Below are 20,594 nucleotides of genomic sequence, written 5' to 3'. Positions count from 1 at the left end.
TCCCTGCTTCTTATCAGAACTACAGCCCCCAGAATTCCAATGCAGGATGATATCCCCCCTCCCCTGGGGCTGAGGTCATCCTCCTGGTGGGCAGGCTCAGAGATGTAAGCACAGGCTTGTTGTGTTATCAGGCTGCACAGTGCAGGCATCTCCCTCCCTCCTCTATTCTCCACAGCAGCTCCAGCATCATTCCCAGGCTCCGCCCCGGCCCCAGTCCCTGTTTTTCCCTGTCATTCTACCACAGACAGCGGCCGCACTGCAATGAATGAGGATCCATCGCTGGGGGGAGAGACTAGGCGTTTCCAGCTGCTCGCTACTCAGGAGGATCAAAGAGGATTAGTGGCCAAATCTGCAAGTGACACCAGGACACCCTGAGATCCTCCCCGCCCGGGTCACGTTCCTCGTCTCTCATTGATTCGGACCAGGAGCTGGGGCTGCGTCCCTGATGTTTGACTTGTCATTTTTGCATCTGGTGGGCAACCATGGACGATGCACGTCTTGCTGATGACAGAGAGACGCTGCTGGGAGATCATTGTGCCCGTTGAATCCAGGTCTGAAGAGAGAAGGTAAAGAGGAGAAGGAGGAGGAGGATTTGTTCCGGATCCCCCAATGACTAGGAGCGTCTGAGGATATTTCTCCGTCTTCCTAGGAATAAACAATCTAATCATAAGGAGACACAGGAGGGGAGGGGAAGCAAGATGTGCAGCAAGACGAAGAGCAGCGAGGCTCTCAAGGTGGTGGTCAGATGTCGCCCCATCAACAGGAAAGAGGATGCGGCCGGCTACGACAGGATTGTGTCCATGGATGTCAAATTGGGGCAGGTGACAATCCGGAACCCCAGGGCCAATACCGGGGAACTGCCAAAGACGTTTACCTTTGATGCGGTTTATGATGCCAGCTCTAAGCAGGCGGACTTGTACGACGAGACCGTAAGGCCTCTCATTGATTCTGTCCTGCAAGGGTTCAATGGGACAATATTTGCCTATGGACAGACCGGCACAGGCAAGACCTACACCATGCAAGGTCTGTGGACAGATACGGAGAAAAGGGGAGTCATCCCGAACTCCTTTGACCATATTTTCACCCACATCTCCCGGTCCCAGAACCAACAGTATTTAGTTAGGGCGTCCTATTTGGAGATCTATCAGGAGGAAATCCGGGATCTGTTGTGTAAAGACCAAACCAAGAAACTGGAACTCAAGGAAAATCCGGAGAGTGGGGTTTACATCAAAGATCTGTCTTCATTTGTGACCAAAAACGTTAAGGAAATTGAACACGTCATGAATTTGGGTAACCAGGCCCGGTCGGTGGCCTGCACCAACATGAACGAGTACAGTTCTAGGTCCCACACCATTTTTGTTATAACAATAGAGTGCAGTGAGTTGGGTGTGGATGGGGAGGAACATATACGAGTGGGCAAACTCAACCTTGTGGACTTGGCTGGCAGTGAGCGACAAAGCAAAACTGGAGCAAATGGAGAAAGGCCCAAAGAGGCTTCAAAGATTAATCTCTCCCTATCAGCACTGGGGAACGTAATTTCTGCACTGGTGGATGGCAGGAGCACCCACATCCCGTACAGAGACTCCAAACTTACCCGCTTATTGCAGGACTCACTAGGTGGCAATGCCAAGACCATCATGGTAGCCACCTTGGGCCCAGCATCTCATCACTTCGATGAGACCTTGTCCACTCTCAGGTTTGCCAACAGGGCTAAGAACATCAAAAACAAACCCAGAATCAATGAGGATCCCAAAGACACTCTACTGAGGGAATTCCAAGAAGAAATTGCTCGGCTGAAGGCCCAACTAGAGAAGAGAGGGATGCTAAGCAAGAAACGGAGGAGGAACAGCCGCAGGAAAAAATCAGTGGATGGGGACAACATCCCGGAGACGGAAACCGAGGATGACAATGAGGAGAACCTCATTGAGAAGAATGTGGGCAATTACTTAAAAGAGCAGGCCGAGAGACTAGAGCAGGAGAAGGCCGCCATACAAGATGACCACAGTCTTCTGGCGGAGGAGAAGCTGAAGCTGATCGAAGAGAAAGAGAAGATGATGGATGATTTGACCAAGGAGCAGAAAGCCACGGAACTACTGGCTGTGAAATTCAAGGTACTTCTCTAAAATTGTGTTCCTAAGTTTGAGCTATATAAGAAATAATACATTATCATGTGTGATGACTGACGACAACAATGATATGGACCAATAGGGAAACTGGGTGAAGACCAATATGGCTGCCATTATTCCTTTGTAGTCCTGAATGCTAATTCTGCCTAGTAATGTGTATATTGTCATGGTCAGGTCTCTAAGAAAGCTGTGTTAGCTGTCATGGCGGCCACTTTGGGTATCACCCTGTCTTCCCCTTAGAGTTGTAGCTGAACCTTATAAACCCATGGTAGATCCAATGGTAGATGACGCTAAGGTTACAACCAAGCATCACTATAGAAAAGTAGAGCTGGGGCTGATTTCTGGACACCTTTAGTCGGAGGACTTAACCCTTTGATGTCCTGTTATAACTGTGCTCCTCAGGGTCGACATGTTTTAAATGTATATTGTATTTATGTGATACCTAAGTGGTTGCCATGACCGGTCCCTTTCATCCATTAGTGTAGCGGAAGGTCTGTGCCATAACTGTGGTTAACCCATCGATGTGCCTGTTTTTCTCTGCTATATATAGAACCCTCTGTGTCCAGTAGAGCTCCCTAGCTTATCTCCCCATCCTCTTATACCTGTACAGGTCCCTCCTGGCTGTCCTTCCCTTGAGGCCTCATGCACACAACCTTACTACCGTTCTATCTTGTATAAGGCCATAATATGTCACCCATAGAGGTGCAAAGGGTGTTACGATATCTCTATACTTCTCGCCTTGATATAAAGGCTTATGAAGGTTTCTTCTTTTGGGCTATGCTCTATTAGATACCTGACCTAAGGCACCATACAGCAGCACACAAACACTGTATATCATCATCCAGCCTCCAGCCATATGTATAAAGCTTCTGCACCATGTCAGTAAGCTGCTGTACAGCTCAACTATAATGGTCGCAATCGTAAATGTAGAATCAGTTTTGATTAAACCTCTTTAAACCTATATATCATAGATACAGATGGAGTGACCTGTATAGTGTTGGGGACCTGTGCACCTTCCACCATGGGGGTATTTACTTGCCCAGTGTTCCTGGCATGGAAAGGTCCAGCTATAAAGTTTAACCAATCCAACCTCTGGATACAACTGTATGGAGCCATCCACATTGCCCTCATAGATGCCAATCACATGAATGTCGCAAGTTATTCCCCACTGATAAACATGGTAGATGGGACACAGCTCTATTTTAGTAGTCTAATAGCGGTCATAGAGGTCACTCTGGTGCTGGAGAAGGCCCATGGGCCAATATATTGTACAATGCCTGGTAATGGTTAGGCACCATGAGGAAGTCCATTTCTTCCTCCTAGGTCTTGCAGGTCAGGATCAAATTTGAACCCAATCTGTACTGGTATGGGATCTCTATCTGGTAGGAGGGTCCCCTCGGCCTTGTCTTCTCCAGCAGAGTGGGGCTGGGGCAGTGACTGTGGGTGGGGTCATGGAGAAGAAGCTCTGGCGCTTACACAGGGCGATTATTGCGTAAATTATTGTTATATCGTTTGAATTTAAACTATAATTGTTTAGTGAAAATGCAGACAACGATCAAACGACCAATGAGAAAGCGTTCATTGTTCGTTTGGCGCTAACACCAATCATTGCTAACCATTTGCTAGTTTGTTGTAATTTCACAGTCGTTCACTGTTCCTTCATTTACTGGAATCAGATGGAGTAAACGATCATAGTAACGATGATATCTAACGACTATCGTTCTGTGTAATAAGGGGAATGATTTCAGATTAACCATAAACAATCTCATTTGCAATTGTTTATCGTTAAAAATTGCTTTGTCTAATAGGATCCTAAGTCTTGGGAGGAGGATAAGGAAACAACGGGCCCTTCAGCTCTAGGACGGGAAAGCATCTATGGGTCTTCATCATGGGATGGGGTTCAGGTTAGGGAATAGAATATACAGTATATATCCATTCTTCTGCTTGTACCCTGTGACGTTTCATGAATCCTCCCTCGGCCCTGATCAGTCCACATAACTACCTGCAGATCTGATGCAGATCTCGGATATGGTGTGCAGATAGATGACATCACGATAGGTCTTCTGATTGAGGCGTTGCCAGCTGGAGCCGGTCCTGTCCTGGCTCCCGTCATGGGTGTTAATCACTGGTTGATCCCTTGTTGACGTGAACATCTGGAAACAATGTGGAGACTCGCAGAGAGGACGTATGTTACACACATGGTGCAGGATATACAGGATAGTCTTAGCCACGTGTCATAGATGCCCTTAGTGTTTAGACAGGCAATTACTGACTGACTCTACAGAACTGTATACTGACCTTTATAAGAAGCCATTGTGTAAGGGCCCTATTCCACCGGACGATTATCGGTCAGATTATCGTTAAATCGTTCTAATCTAAACGATAATCGTTCGGTTGAAATGCAGTTAACGATTAATGACCAAACGAGAAATCGTTGATCGCTTTATAAGACCTGGACCTATTTTTATCGTTGCTCGTTCGCAAAATGTTCGCAAATCGTTCGCATTGAATAAGACATCATTTGGTCGTTCGCAATAGATATGAACGCAATAGCGGATAAATAGCGAAGAAAAAATTATCGCAATTACGATCATAAGTAACGATTATCGTTCCATGGAAATGAGTGAACGTTTTCAGGTCTTTCGCAATAGCGGTCGTTTGAGATCGTTAATCGTTAACAATTATGCAAACGATAATCGTCCGGTGAAATAGGGCCCTAAGTCCGTCACATTATCCTGTACCACGCATTTCTTCAGAAAGTGGCTGCAGTCTGAACACTCCGACCCCGACCAAAACCTTTGACGTGTCTCTGTGGGGTGTCAAATGTGTCTTTCCAACGACAGATACTTGGGAGATGGAGTAGTTCTTTTTTTCTTAAAGGGATGTTCCATAGAATAAGGGTAATAAAATGATCTCACAAACGGGGACACAATCAATGATTGGAGTGCTGACTGCATCTGTGCAGCCACCGCGACCACAGCTCCTTTCGTTCTTGTTTAGGCAGTCAAACATTGGCAAGGGATATAGGGATAACAGTCAAGAATAACCAAGGAATCCTGGGAGTGCAGAATTGTGATTGCAGCTCTGGAATATAATATACATATAGAGAGTGATCTGTCACCCGAGCCCTGTGGGGTGGGGAGTAGCTGTAGGAAGTCACCCAGATGACTAGTCAACCTATGGGTTGGCAGTGTTATGGGGACCTCTTCAGGTGGTAGCGTTATTGGGACTTCTTCAGCTGGTTGTGTTATGGGGACCTCTTCAGGTGATAGTGTTATGGGGACTTCTCAAGGTGGTTGTGTTATGGGGACTTCTTCAGATGACAGTGTTATAGGGACCTCTTCAGATGGTAGTGTTATTGGGACCTCTTCAGGTGGTAGTGTTATGGGGACCTCTTCAGAGGGCAGTGTTATGGGGACCTCTTCAGGTGGTAGTGTTATTGGGACCTCTTCAGATGGCAGTGTTATGGGGACCTCTTCAGGTGGTAGTGTTATTGGGACCTCTTCAGATGGCAGTGTTATGGGGACCTCTTCCAGGGGGTGTGTTATGGGGACCTCTTCAGGTGGTTGTGGTGTTATGGGGACCTCTTCAGGTGGTAGTGTTATGGGGACTTCTCCAGGTGGTTGTGTTATGGAGACCTCTTCAGATGGCAGTGTTATGGGGACCTCTTCAGGTGGCAGTGTTACAGAGACCTCTTCTAGGGGTTGTGTTATGGGGACCTCTTTAGGTGGTTGTGGTGTTATGAGGACCTCTTCAGGTGGTAGTGTTATGGGGACCTCTGGTAGTGGGGTGGGGTGTAGCTGTAGGAAGTCACCCAGATGACTAGCCAGCCTATGCCCAGCTATGATTCCTATAAAATACTGCAGCATTTAAGAGCACATCATAGTTGGCAGTGGTATTGAAGTATCTTTAGTTGGCAGTAGTATTTGAGTATTTTTGGTAGGCACTGTTAAGCGAGTATCTTTGGTCAGCAGTGGTATCAGAGTATCTTTGGTTGGCAGTGGTATCGGAGTATCTTTGGTTGGCAGTAGTTTTGGAGTATTTTTTATTGGCAGCGGTAATTTTTGGTTGGCAGTGGTATGGGAGTATTTTAAGTTGGCAGTGGTAGCAGAAAATCTTTGGTTGGCAGTTATGGGAGTATCTTTGATTGGCAGTGGTATTGGAATATTTTTTGGTTGGCAGTAGTACTGAAGTATCTTTGGTTGGGAGTGGCACAGGAGCATGTTCTAGTGGCCAAGTTATGTTGGTATGTTTGGTTGGCAGTGGTATTGGAGTATTTTCGGTTGGCAGTGGTATCGCAGTACAGTATGTTCCAGTGGTACCTTTGTTTGGCAGTGGTATCAGAGTATTTTTGGTTGGCAGTGGTATCGGAGAATTTTGGATGGCAGTGGTATCGGAGTACCTTTGTTTGGCATTGGTATTGGAGTATTTTGGTTGGCAGTGGTATCAGAGTATCTTTGGTTGGCAGTGGTATCGGAGTACCTTTGGTTGGCGGTGGTATCGGAGTATCTTTGGTTGGCAGTGGTATCGGAGTACCTTTGGTTGGCAGTTGTATTGGAGTATCTTTGGTTGGCAGTGGTATCAGAGTATCTTTGGTTGGCAGTGGTATCAGAGTACCTTTGGTTTGCAGTGGTATCAGAATATCTTTGGGTGGCAGTAGTATCGTAGTACAGTATGTTCCAGTGGCCATGTTATTTTGTATCTGTGGCTGGCACTGAAGTGATGACACTGTCCTGATGGGTTGCATATTGCATTGCTCACCTCCCATCCCTCTAAAGAATGTGTGCCCTGTGCGGGTCTTGTCCTTCAGGGTGGTAGTGCCCTTGCCCTGACATGATGCAGTGGATTCTGGGAGATTGGGGATGTTTCTCATGCAACAGGATGGTTGTGGGGGCCTCCTCCGTTCTCAGCAGTGGGCAGTGCGCCAGTGTTCAGCTTCTATTCAGGGGGCCAAGAGGTCGCCAAATGTGTGGGACAAGTATGACCAGTGTGTCCTGACAAAGAGAGGACTGACCACAATACAGAACCTCATTGTCTCCTGCCAGAGCGCCAAATGCCATCAGCCTCATGTCATCCCTGCGGGTAGGAGAGTGGAGCTATGCATAATGGACCCGACCATTATAGTCTGGTATCATCTACTATATTACACAATGTCTGGGATAATATCTGTGGAAGTGTGATACATGGTGCAGTGTAGGATATAGTACCTGATACATGCAGTGTATGATATAGTACCTGATACATGGTGCAGTGTATGATATAGTACCTGATACATGGTGCAGTGTATGATATAGTACCTGATACATGGTGCAGTGTATGATATAGTACCTGATACATGGTCCAGGGTATGATATAGCATCTTATACATGCAGTGTATGATATAGTACCTGATACATGGTGCAGTGTATGATATAGTACCTGATACATGGTGCAGTGTATGATATAGTACCTGATACATGGTCCAGGGTATGATATAGTACCTGATACATGGTGCAGTGTTTGATATAGCAGCTGATACATGGTGCAGTGTATGATATAGTACCTGATACATGGTGCAGTGTTTGATATAGCAGCTGATACATGGTGCAGTGTATGATATAGTATCTGATACATGGTGCAGTGTGATATAGTACCTGATACATGCAGTGTATGATATAGTACCTGATACATGGTGCAGTGTGATATAGTACCTGATACATGGTGCAGTGTGTGATATAGTACCTGATACATGGTGCAGTGTGTGATATAGTACCTGATACATGGTGCAGTGTATGATATAGCAGCTAATACATGGTGCAGTGTATGATATAGTAGCTGATACATGGTGCAGTGTATGATATAGCAGCTAATACATGGTGCAGTGTATGATATAGTAGCTGATACATGGTGCAATATATGATAAAGCAGCTAATACATGGTGCAGTGTATGATGTAGTACCTGATACATGGTGCAGTGTGATATAGTACCTGATACATGGTGCAGTGTATGATATAGCAGCTAATACATGTGCAGTGTGTGATATAGTACCTGATACATGGTGCAGTGTATGATATAGTACCTGATACATGGTGCAGTGTATGATATAGTACCTGATACATGGTGCAGTGTATGATATAGCAGCTGATACATGGTGCAGTGTATGATATAGTACCTGATACATGGTGCAGTGTATGATATAGCATCTAATACATGGTGCAGTGTGTGATATAGTAGTGGCACGTGTGGTGAGCCCCCAGATGGTGTTATAGCGGTGGGACGGCCGGTCACTTGTGTGACGCCACTCCTGTGGTGGATGGCCGAGATACAGCCGGACCTTAAGATCATGTCACATGATGCCAGTGCCTGGTGGGCACACAGGTGTGTTGGCACGCCTGCTTTTAAGGTGTAAGGCCGGTTGTACCCTTCTCCCCTGTGGTCGGTGTCCTGCCGGGTTGCTGCCGGGTCCCTTGGGATAGTGTAGTCACGGATGATACAGTCACCGGTGGCCCGAGCGGTGTAATGACCCTCCCCGATAGTAGGACCCGCCACCCACAGAAAGGGGAGAATGTCCCAGGGTTGCGGTGTATATGCTGTGCAGGTGGAGGTGAATAATCACAGACTCTGTAGATAACGTTAACGTACTTTATTATTGGCAAATGTGCAGCAGGTAATACAGATGAGCTCGGAAATACACTGGATAAAGTTCCAATAAATACTTGAACATAGAACCACCAGATCTGTGAGATAAGTACTGAGTAGGATGTAGCAGTGTTGGTAGAGTTGTACTGAGGTCGTGTAGTAGAGAGGAGGGTGCCATCAGAGTCTCAACCCAAGTAGTAATGTGCTCTGCCAGAATGTTGCAGTATATAGAAGAATACTTTTAGAAGAAGGAGAAAACCTGTGCCTGTGTCCTTTCTAGAGTCTTCACACCACCTTATGCCCACTAGCATTGGCTGAACCGTACTAATAGGTGACACAGGCCCCAGACCTTGTTACCTGGGATGAGCAGAGCACTGCGGAGAGCAATCTGGTCTGTGTCCTTCCTCCACAGAATCCCGACTAAGACTCCTCCTTCACCCAAGGGACTAGCTTCCTATCCAGCGTGTAAGGCACGCTGTGGTTGGGTGAAAAGGGTACAACAGAAGAACGAGAGAAGAGGTGATAGGACAAAAGAATGTGAAGACCCTACTGGTCCACAGATTCTGGTAAACACAAACACAATAACACTTTGAGACACTTCAGCTGTGCAGCTTCTACACTTCAATACATAATATAGCAACATCTAGTGGTCATCTCTTAATACTACTTTGGCTGCAACAAGACCACAAAAAGTACAGACTTTTGCAAAGGGTGTGAACAATAGTAACACCCCCTAGTGGGACACCACACATGACACAGTGCTGATACTTGTACATCAAGGATGTGAGGACAGGAGGGTCTCGCTGTATCCTCCACACTTCAGCAATTTCCTCTGAACTTCCTGAGACTCCGTCCTGTATCTCCTGTCATCAGCCAAACGTGTAAGACATATCCTCCAACTGCAGGAAACCAGGATCCTTCCCGCACTGATATATACCATAGAGACTAACAGCCGATCCTCCCCGCACTGTTACATACCACAAAGACTACAAGCAGATCCTCCCCACACTGATATATACCATAGAGACTACAGCTGATCATCCCTGCACTGATATATACCATAGAGACTACAGCAGATCCTCCCCACACTGATATATACCATAGAGACTACAGCTGATCATCCCTGCACTGATATATACCATAGAGACTACAGCAGATCCTCCCCACACTGATATATACCATAGAGACTACAGCTGATCATCCCTGCACTGATATATACCATAGAGACTACAGCAGATCCTCCCCACACTGATATATACCATAGAGACTACAGCTGATCATCCCTGCACTGATATATACCATAGAGACTACAGCAGATCCTCCCCACACTGATATATACCATAGAGACTACAGCTGATCATCCCTGCACTGATATATACCATAGAGACTACAGCAGATCCTCCCTGCACTTTTCTTTTCCTCTTCTTCCTTCTTTCCCCTCTTCTCTTCCTCATCTTTTCTCCTTTGTCTTCCCACTTCTATCCTCTCAATGTCTTCTTCCATCTCTTTTCTCTTCTTCCATCTCCTTTTCTCTTCTTCTATCTCCTCCTTTCTCGTCTATCTCTTTTCTCTTCTTCCTCCTCTCCTCTATCTTGTCCTCCTGTGTCATTTCTCCCTTGCTTCCCCTCTTGTGTCTTCTCTCTTCTTTCTCATCTCCACTCTCCTTTTCCCTTCTTCCGTCTTCTTCCTCCTCTGTCCTTTTCCCACTTTTCCTCATCCTCTTTTCTTTTCCTCTTTCCTTTTCTTCCTCCTTTCCCCTCTTCTCATCTTTTCTCTTCCTCCTCCCAGTCTTTTCTCTTCTTCCTCCTCTCTCCCCTTTTCTCTTCTTCCTCTTCTCTTATTAATTTCTTCTCCTCCTCTCCCCTCTTCTTCTCTTTTTTCTTTCTCCTCCTTCTCTCCCCTCTTCTCTTTTTTCTTTCTCCTCCTCCTCTCTTCTCTTTTTTATTTCTCCTCCTCCTCTCCCCTCTTCTCTTTTTTCTTTCTCCTCCTCCTCTCTTCTCTTTTTTCTTTCTCCTCCTCCTCTCCTCTCCCCTCTTCTCTTTTTCTTTCTCCTCCTTCTTTCCCCTCTTCTTCCTCCTCTCCCCTCTTGCCCCCTCTCTTCTTCTCCACCACCCCTACTCTCCCTTGTGTACGTTACTCTCATTGGGCTTTCTATTCTGTCTTGGATTAGGACACATGCACACTCCTCATCCATCCTTACTTGGTCTTTCTCACGCAGTTGAGGGTTCGTTTTAATGTGTCACATATTGTGTTGGCCTTCGATGGGATATCAGGCAGTTCTGTTGTTTTTTTCAGGTGACCTTAATGTAACTTGGGGTTGGAATGTTAGTAAGTCTGGTGTGAGCCCAGGCAATGCTCTGTGAGCTGAACACTCATGCAGCACTAATGCTGTATTCATTCATGATTCATAAGGGATAGCTCTGACCTCCACTGTATGAGGGGGGACTGGGTGGGGGATGGGCTTCCAGACACAGAATGGAACCAACTGTGTCTATTGTATCACAGCAAGCAGAGATCATGAAGAGGATCAGGATCAGGTACCCAGAGATCAGGTGATCAAGCAGGATCAGATACACAGAGATCAGGTGATCAAGCAGGATCAGATACAAAGAGATCAGGTGATCAAGCAGGATCAGATACACAGAGATTAGGTGATCAATCAGGATCAGGTACACAGATCAGGTGATCAAGCAGGATTAGGTACACAGATCAGGTGACAAAGCAGGATCAGATACAAAGAGATCAGGTGATCAAGCAGGATCAAGTAACCAGAGATCAGGTAATCAAGCAGGATCAGGTACCCAGAGATCAGGTGATCAAACAGGATCAGGTACACAGAGATCAGATGATCAAGCAGGATCAGTTCCCCAGAGATCAGGTGCTCAAGCAGGATCAGACACAAAGAGATCAGGTGATCAAGCAGGATCAGATACAAAGAGATCAATGATCAAGCAGGATCAGGTCCCCAGAGATCAGGTGATCAAGCAGGATCGGATACAAAGAGATCAGGTGATCAAGCAGGATCAGATACAAAGAGATCAGGTGATCAAGCAGGATCAAGCAACCAGAGATCAGGTGATCAAGCAGGATCAGGTCCCCAGAGATCAGGTGATCAAGCAGGATCAGGTACAGAGAGATCAGGTGATGAAGCAGGATGAGGTACTGTGACCATATTAGAGCCTTGTAGCCCTAATGAGTAAGCAGGTAGCCGCTTTATACCGGGGGCCAGGGCGGCCATCAATGTGACCTCAGTGTCCTGCCGAGGCCCATATCTTCCAGCACATACAAAGCTTGTGAATTATAGAAGTGTCCAACAAAAGCGGTTCTAACATGCTGAGAATGTATCTAAGCCAATCATGTGTGATACAGTGCAGAGAGCATAGCAAAGCTTATCATCTGCGACACTGTCTGCGGAGAGTGTATCTAAACCAAATAATGTGTGATACATTGCTGAGAACATGGGTAAACCTACGACGTGTGATGCTGTCTGCTGAGATTGTATCTAAACCAACTATGTGTGATACAGTGCTCAGAGCCTAGCTAACCCTACAATGTGTGATACTGTCTGCTGAGTGTATCTAAGCCTATTTTGTGTTAAAGTGTATTTAAAGCTGTGTATCTAAGCATATTACGCTTAAGTCTACTGGGCTGCTGTATCTAAGTCAATCATGAGTGATACAGTCTGATGAGCTATTGTATCTAAGCCGATTATAAGTAATACTGTCTATAATGTATAATAAATCGGCTGAGCTGCTGTATCTAAGGCTGCCTTTACACAGAGATTTATCTAACAGATTTTTGAAGCCAAAGTCAGGAATGCATTTGAAAAGAGGAGAAATCTCAGTCTTTCCTTTATGACCTGTTCCCTGTTTATAGTCTGTTCCTGGCTTTGGCTTCAAAAATCTCTCAGTTAAATCTGTGTAAAGGCCCCCTATGTCAACTATGAGCGATACCATCTGTTACGCTGCAGTACCTAATCCTATAATGTGTGATACTGTGAATCAAGCTGCTCTATCTATGAAACTGCCTGCTAAGTCTCTGTATCTAAGCCTTGAATGTATGATAAGGTCAGTGAATTGCTGTATCTAAAGGTGCGTTTACACAGACAGATTTATCTGACAGATTTTTGAAGCCAAAACCAGGAACAGACTATAAACAGGGAGCAGGTCATAAAGGAAACACTGAGATTTCTTCTCCTTTCTAATCCATTCCTGGCTTTGGCTTCAAAAATCTGTCAGATAAATCTGTCTGTGTAAATGCACCATAAGCCTGTCATGTGATACACGTAGCTGTACATTTCTCTGCCCTACATTTGCTTTCCCTGGAGAGGCAGAGATCACTGGAAAGCGCAAAGCGGCTGCATAAACACTGCGCACAGCCAGTGGCGTAGCTACCAGGGTCACAGCGGTCGCCGCTGCGACACGGCCCGCCACGAAGGGGGGCCCGCGAGGGCCCCCCCCTTGCCTATGCACTGCTCCCCCGTTAATCACTCTTGTGACCGCAAGCATTGTTTTGCCTTCTGGTCACAAGAGCGGATTAGTCCGGGCCCACGGCTGATGTGCGGCTGCCGGGGGTGTCCCGTCCTATCCCCCGCAGCGCTGCACATCAGTGAACTCTCTGTGCCGCCTGGGGCCCTGATGTCCGGCACAGGAAGCGCACGTCAGAGACGCTTCCTGTCCCGGAAGTCCCAGCCCCGGCGTACAGAGAGCTCAATGATGTGCAGCGCTGCCGGGGATAGGACGGGACACCCCCGGCAGCCGCGCATTAGCCGGGGACCAGACGGAGCCTAAAGAAGAGGATCGGCGGGGGAGCGAGTTGTTAGGTGAGTTTGTGTGTTTTTTGTTTTTTTTATTCTGCTTGGGGAAGAGGGGGGGCATCTACAAGGGATGGGGGGGGCATCAATAAGGGAGGGGAGAAGAGGGGGGCATCTATAAGGGGGGCAACATGCAGTGGGGGCCATCTATATATACTACAAGGGGGGGCACATAGTGTCAGGGCTACCCCCTAAATGAAGGGTGTAAAGGGGCCAATACAGATGTGCAGTTAGTATAGAGATGAGGATGGTGACAGAGTGAGGAACCTAATATGTTTCTCTGGCAGATTCTGTGGATTCGTGGTTCGGAGAATTCTCATAATGGCCCAGGATAGATGGAGAAGATGAAAAGCGAAGAACTCCGATCAGAGAAGACGCCCCCTGTGAGTCATCTGATATAACTGCACTGTAATGTATATGGTGTATACAACCTGTGTGGAGCTGCGTCAGCTTCTATATGACTGGATGAGGTGATAGTGATCTGTGTACAGTGGATCTTATTCAGTAGCAGCGGTGGTGTTAGTCAGTATGTGCTGGGATTAGTCGGTATGTGGCGGTGTTAGTCAGTATGTGGTGGAAGTAGTCAGTACGTGGTGGTAATGGACGGGCCGGCGTCCAGCAGAACTGGGTTTGTTATGTTCAAAATAAAAACTTTCCCGCGTTCCTTCATTGTCAGGGTCTCAGAGCCCCCCATCCGCCTCATCCGTCTTATACAGTGTGACTATTTGGGGGCAGATGTTCTTGGGGATATAAGCTGCTCTGTAGCTGCTTGACACAGCTGCTTGATGTTCTGAGGGTTTCCGTCTCCGCCACATCTGCTGCATCTGTTGTGTAGTATCAGCTCCATGTGGGCAGCGGGTTATCATACAGCGACATCCAAAGGACTACAACTCCCAGCATGCCTGGTGGCATCAAGAGTATAGGGAGAAGATCCAGCAGCAAAATAGCAAGTGATACTGTGTAACCAATGTATGAGAAGTGATACTGTGTAACCAATGTATAAGAAGTGCTACTGTATATAGAGCAGTAATAAGTACTAGGAGTATTACAGGGCAGTATAGAGGAGTAATAAGTACTAGGAGTATAACAGGGCAGTATATAGGAGTAATAAGTACTAGGAGTATTACAGGGCAGTATATAGGAGTAATAAGTACTAGGAGTATTACAGGGCAGTATATAGGAGTAATAAGTATTAGGAGTATTACAGGGCAGTATATAGGAGTAATAAGTACTAGGAGTATTACAGGGCAGTATATAGGAGTAATAAGTACTAGGAGTATTACAGGGCAGTATATAGGAGTAATAAGTACTAGGAGTATTACAGGGCAGTATATAGGAGTAATAAGTGATACTGTCTGTATCTAATCCTGTCATGTGTGATACACTCTGAAGAGCTGCTGTATCTAATCCTGTCATGTGTGATACAGTCTGCTCATCGATCGGGGTGAGGTCAGGCACTATATATAATGGCTCCATGGTGGCGGACCCTCCCTGTATGGATTAGCCGGCTGTGGCTCGGCACTAGTGCGTGGTGCCGGCCCTGTTGCTAGGCCGGAAGTCATTTTGTTGCTATGACAACCTGTCTCTGTATAATAGCACCCAGGGGATGGAGAGACAAAGGATGAGAGGATGAAGGCCGGGAGGTCTGTGATATCATCAGTGACCCTGACTGGCTGCATCACCCATCCTGACATCACCCCTGAGGGGGCAGGGGGGGGGGGGGGAGAGAGAGAGAGGGTGAGAGAGAGAGAGGGGGCAGAGAGAGTGGTGAGAGAGGAGGGAGAGAGGGGTGAAAGGGGGCAGAGAGAGAGAGAGAGGGTGCGGAGAGAGGGGGGAGAGAGAGGGGTGAGAGGGGGGAGAGAGGAGGGAGAGAGGGGTGAATGGGGGCAGAGAGAGAGAGGAGGGAAAGAGGGAAGATAGAGGGGAGGCAGAGGGGAGAGAGGAGGCAGAGGGGGGAGAGGGGAGAGGCAGAGAGGGGAGAGAGAGGGAGCAGAGAGAGAGGGGGCAGAGAGGGAGCAGAGAGGGGGAGAGAGGGGGGAGGCAGAGAGGAGAGAGAGGGAGCAGAGAGAGAGAGAGGAGGCAGAAAGGAGGGGGGAGAGGGGAAATAGAGGGGGAGAGAGGGGGGCAGAGAGGGGAGACAGGGGGGCAGAGGGGGGAGAGAGGGAGCAGAGGGGGGAGAGGGAGGAGGAGAGAGGGAGAGAGGGGAAGCAGAGAGGGGAGAGAGAAGGAGCAGAGAGGGGAGATAGAGGGGAGGCAGAGGGGGGAGAGGGGAGAGGCAGAGAGGGGAGAGAGAGGGAGCAGAGAGAGAGGGGGCAGAGAGGGAGCAGAGAGGGGGAGAGAGGGGGAGAGAGGGGGGAGGCAGAGAGGAGAGAGAGGGAGCAGAGAGAGAGAGAGGAGGCAGAAAGGAGGGGGGAGAGGGGAAATAGAGGGGGAGAGAGGGGGGCAGAGGGGGGAGAGAGGGAGCAGAGGGGGGAGAGGGAGGAGGAGAGAGGGAGAGAGGGGAAGCAGAGAGGGGAGAGAGAAGGAGCAGAGAGGGGAGAGAGGGGGCAGAGAGGGGAGAGAGGGGGCAGAGAGGGAAGAGAGGGGGAGAGAGGGGAGGCAGAGAGGGGAGAGAGAAGGAGCAGAGGGGGGAGAGAGGGTTGGCAGAGAGGGGAGAGAGAGGGGGCGGAGAGGGAGAGAGAGGGGGTGAGAGAGAAAAGAGGGCAAAGAAGGGAGAGAGGGGGGAGAGAGAGGGGGAGGGGGGGAGAGAGAGTTGGCAGAGAGGGGGGAGAGAGAGGGACAGAGAGGGAGGAGAGGGGAGAGAGAGGGGGCAGAAAGAGCGGAGGCAGAGAGGAGGGAGAGGGGAGAGGCAGAGAGGGGAGAGAGAGGGGGCAGAGAGGGGGGAGAGAGGGGGGAGGCAGAGAGGGGAGAGAGAGGGAGCAGAGAGAGAGAGAGGAGGCAGAAAGGAGGGGGGAGAGGGGAAATAGAGGGGGGCAGAGAGGGGAGACAGGGGAGCAGAGGGGGGAGAGGGAGGAGGAGAGAGGGAGAGGGGAAGCAGAGAGGGGAGAGAGAAGGAGCAGAGAGGGGAGAGAGGGGGCAGAGAGGGAAGAGAGGGGGAGAGAGGGGAGGCAGAGAGGGGAGAGAGAAGGAGCAGAGGGGGGAGAGAGGGTTGGCAGAGAGGGGAGAGAGAGGGGGCGGAGAGGGAGAGAGAGGGGGTGAGAGAGAAAAGAGGGCAAAGAAGGGAGAGAGGGGGGAGAGAGAGGGGGAGGGGGGGGAGAGAGAGTTGGCAGAGAGGGGGGGAGAGAGAGGGGCAGAGAGGGGGGAGAGGGGAGAGAGAGGGGGCAGAAAGAGCGGAGGCAGAGAGGAGGGAGAGAGGGGGAGAGAGAGAGGGGGCAGAGAGGGCAGAGAGAGGGGGGGAGACACAGGGGGCAGAGACAGAGAGAGGAGGCAGAAAGGGCAGAGAGAGGGGAAGAGAGAGGGGGAGGGCAAAGAAAGAGGAGGCAGAGAGGAGAGAGAGGAGGCAGAGAGGGGGAGAGGGGGCAGAGAGGAGGGAGAGAGAGGGAGCAGAGAGGGAGAGAGAGAGAGAAGGAGAGGGGGCAGAGAGAAGGAAGAGAGAGAAGGAGAGGGTGCAGAGAGGAGGGAGAGAGAGAAGGAGAGGGGGCAGCGGGAACTGAGTGACATGATGGAAAACACTGGAGGAAGAAAGTGATCAGTGTGACCTTCCTGTGTGATAACATGTCTGACCAAGACCTGCTCACAGCTATGACAATGCTCTGTGAGCTCTACAGCCTGCACCCCAGACTAATACATTGTACATAGCTAGTCCTGTCTATAGACAATGCTCTGTGAGCTCTACGAGACTCCAGATACATTGTACATAGCTAGTCCTGTCTATAGACAATGCTCTGTGAGCTCTACGAGACTCCAGATACATTGTACATAGCTAGTCCTGTCTATAGACAATGCTCTGTGAGCTCTCTGCTGATACTCTGTAACAACCCCTCAGCTGTGTGCAGTATTAGGTCTGGGTTTCTTAGATGGACAGGAGGAGCGCGGTTAGAGGTTTCCCAGCTGTCCCACTGCGCAATATATAGCCGGTCAGAATATGGCGCACAGCCCTGGGGAGAGCAGAGGATTCTGGTCCGGCGCTGTCCCCTGTGTGTAGGGATCACACTCTGAGGAGGAGAGAACAGCCGCACGTTCTGCTCCACAAATCTTCTCCATTCAGCAAAGTTCTGCAGATACCGGGGAGGAGGAAACGCTGAGCTCAGCGCACAGTGCTCCGCCACCTCATCACATCCTGCCAGATGCCGCATCACATATATACGGATATATGGGGGGTCACAACCAGAAGATATAAGGGGGGGGGGGTCACTCAGCAGATATAGGGGAAGGGGGAATGATGGAAAGCTTTATATATGTTACAGGAGGAAGAAGGGAAAGGAGGACATGATGGAAACCTTTATATATGTTACAGGAGGAAGAAGGGAAAGGAGGGACATGATGGAAACCTTTGTATATGTTACAGGAGGAAGAAGGGAAAGGGGGGACATGATGGAAACCTTTATATATGTTACAGGAGGAAGAAGGGAAAGGAGGACACGATGGAAACCTTTATATATGTTACAGGAGGAAGAAGGGAAAGGAGGATATGATGGAAACCTTTATATATTTACAGGAGGAAGAAGGGAAAGGGAGGACATGATGGAAACCTTTATATATGTTACAGGAGGAAGAAGGGAAAGGGAGGACATGATGGAAACCTTTATATATGTTACAGGGGGAAGAAGGGAAAGGAGGATATGATGGAAACCTTTATATATTTACAGGAGGAAGAAGGGAAAGGGAGGACATGATGGAAACCTTTATATATGTTACAGGAGGAAGAAGGGAAAGGAGGGACATGATGGAAACCTTTATATATGTTACAGGAGGAAGAAGGGAAAGGGAGGACATGATGGAAACCTTTATATATGTTACAGGAGGAAGAAGGGAAAGGAGGACATGATGGAAACCTTTATATATGTTACAGGAGGAAGAAGGGAAAGGGGGGACGTGATGGAAACCTTTATATATGTTACAGGAGGAAGAAGGGAAAGGAGGACATGATGGAAACCTTTATATATGTTACAGGAGGAAGAAGGGAAAGGAGGACATGATGGAAACCTTTATATATGTTACAGGAGGAAGAAGGGAAAGGGAGGACATGATGGAAACCTTTATATATGTTACAGGAGGAAGAAGGGAAAGGGGGGACGTGATGGAAACCTTTATATATGTTACAGGAGGAAGAAGGGAAACGGGGACATGATGGAAACCTTAAAAAAACTGAAATCAAGAACAAGAGGACACTCAGTTTTATTCCTCTATGCACAGTACCACTTCTCCTCAGTATCCCCGGTCTCTGTGCACAGTACCACCTCTCCTCTGTATCCCCGGTCTCTGTCCTCCTCCTCTGTGCACAGTACCACTTCTCCTCTGTATCCCCGGTCCCTGTCCTCCTCCTCTGTGCACAGTACCACTTCTCCTCTGTATCCCCGGTCTCTGTGCTCCTCCTCTATGCACAGTACCACTTCTCCTCTGTATCCCCGGTCTCTGTGCACAGTACCACTTCTCCTCTGTATCCCCGGTCTCTGTGCACAGTACCACTTCTCCTCTGTATCCCCGGTCTCTGTGCACAGTACCACTTCTCCTCTGTATCCCCGGTCTCTGTGCACAGTACCACTTCTCCTCTGTATCCCCGGTCTCTGTGCACAGTACTATCACTATTTCCCCAGACACTGAGTGGACTCGGTGTTTGGTAATTTGCTGCTTTCTATGTAATTACTGAATCATTGATTTGTTTTACTCTGGTCCTGATAATTGTCTGTAGTGATATACATTATAGCGTATGCTCTGCTACACACTGCTGTATACTCCTCTCTGCTACACACTGCTGTATACTCCTCTCTTCTACACACTGCTGTATACTCCTCTCTGCTACACACTGCTGTATACTCCTCTCTGCTACACACTGCTGTATACTCCTCTCTGCTTCACACTGCTGTATACTCCTCTCTGCTACACACTGCTGTATACTCCTCTCTGCTACACACTGCTGTACACTCCACTCTGCTACACACTGCTGTATACTCCTCTCTGCTACACACTGCTGTATACTCCTCTCTGCTACACACTGCTGTATACTCCTCTCTGCTACACACACTGCTGTATACTTCTCTCTGCTACACACTGCTGTATACTCCTCTCTGCTACACACTGCTGTATACTCCTCTCTGCTACACACTGCTGTATACTCCTCTCTGCTACACACTGCTGTATACTCCTCTCTGCTACACACTACTGTATACTCCTCTCTGCTTCACACTGCTGTATACTCCTCTCTGCTACACACTGCTGTATACTCCTCTCTGCTACACACTGCTGTATACTCCTCTCTGCTACACACTGCTGTATACTCCTCTCTGCTACACACTGCTGTATACTCCTCTCTGCTACACACTGCTGTATACTCCTCTCTGCTACATACTGCTGTATACTCCTCTCTGCTACACACTGCTGTATACTCCTCTCTGCTACACACTGCTGTATACTCCTCTCTGCTACACACTGCTGTATACTCCTCTCTGCTACACACTGCTGTATACTCCTCTCTGCTACACACTGCTGTATACTCCTCTCTGCTACACACTGCTGTATACTCCTCTCTGCTACACACTGCTGTATACTCCTCTCTGCTACACACTGCTGTATACTCCTCTCTGCTACACACTGCTGTATACTCCTCTCTGCTAAACACTGCTGCACACTCCACTCTGCTACACACTGCTGTATACTTCTCTCTGCTACACACTGCTGTATACTCCTCTCTGCTACACACTGCTGTACACTCCTCTCTGCTACACACTGCTGTATACTCCTCTCTGCTACACACTGCTGTATACTCCTCTCTGCTACACACTGCTGCACACTCCACTCTGCTACACACTGCTGTATACTTCTCTCTGCTACACACTGCTGTATACTCCTCTGCTACACACTGCTGTATACTCCTCTC

General features: G+C 48.3%; 1 protein-coding gene across 1 annotated transcript in view; it reads left to right on the top strand.

The window, feature by feature from the left end:
- Window positions 1-251: 251 nt before the first annotated feature.
- KIF3C (kinesin family member 3C) overlaps window positions 252-20,594 on the top strand; it is a 43,230-nt gene continuing 22,887 nt past the window's right edge. Inside the window, exon 1 of the mRNA XM_069973204.1 lies at window positions 252-2,111. Coding sequence (XP_069829305.1) covers window positions 699-2,111 — 1,413 coding nt within the window. The 5' untranslated portion in view covers window positions 252-698. The remainder of the gene's footprint in view (window positions 2,112-20,594) is intronic.

The sequence above is a fragment of the Dendropsophus ebraccatus genome, chromosome 6 (assembly GCF_027789765.1).
Source record: "Dendropsophus ebraccatus isolate aDenEbr1 chromosome 6, aDenEbr1.pat, whole genome shotgun sequence".
In the NCBI taxonomy this organism is placed as follows: Eukaryota; Metazoa; Chordata; class Amphibia; order Anura; family Hylidae; genus Dendropsophus; species Dendropsophus ebraccatus.
The sequence above is the reverse complement of the archived record's forward strand: the minus strand, read 5'-3'. Positions and strand labels throughout refer to the sequence as shown.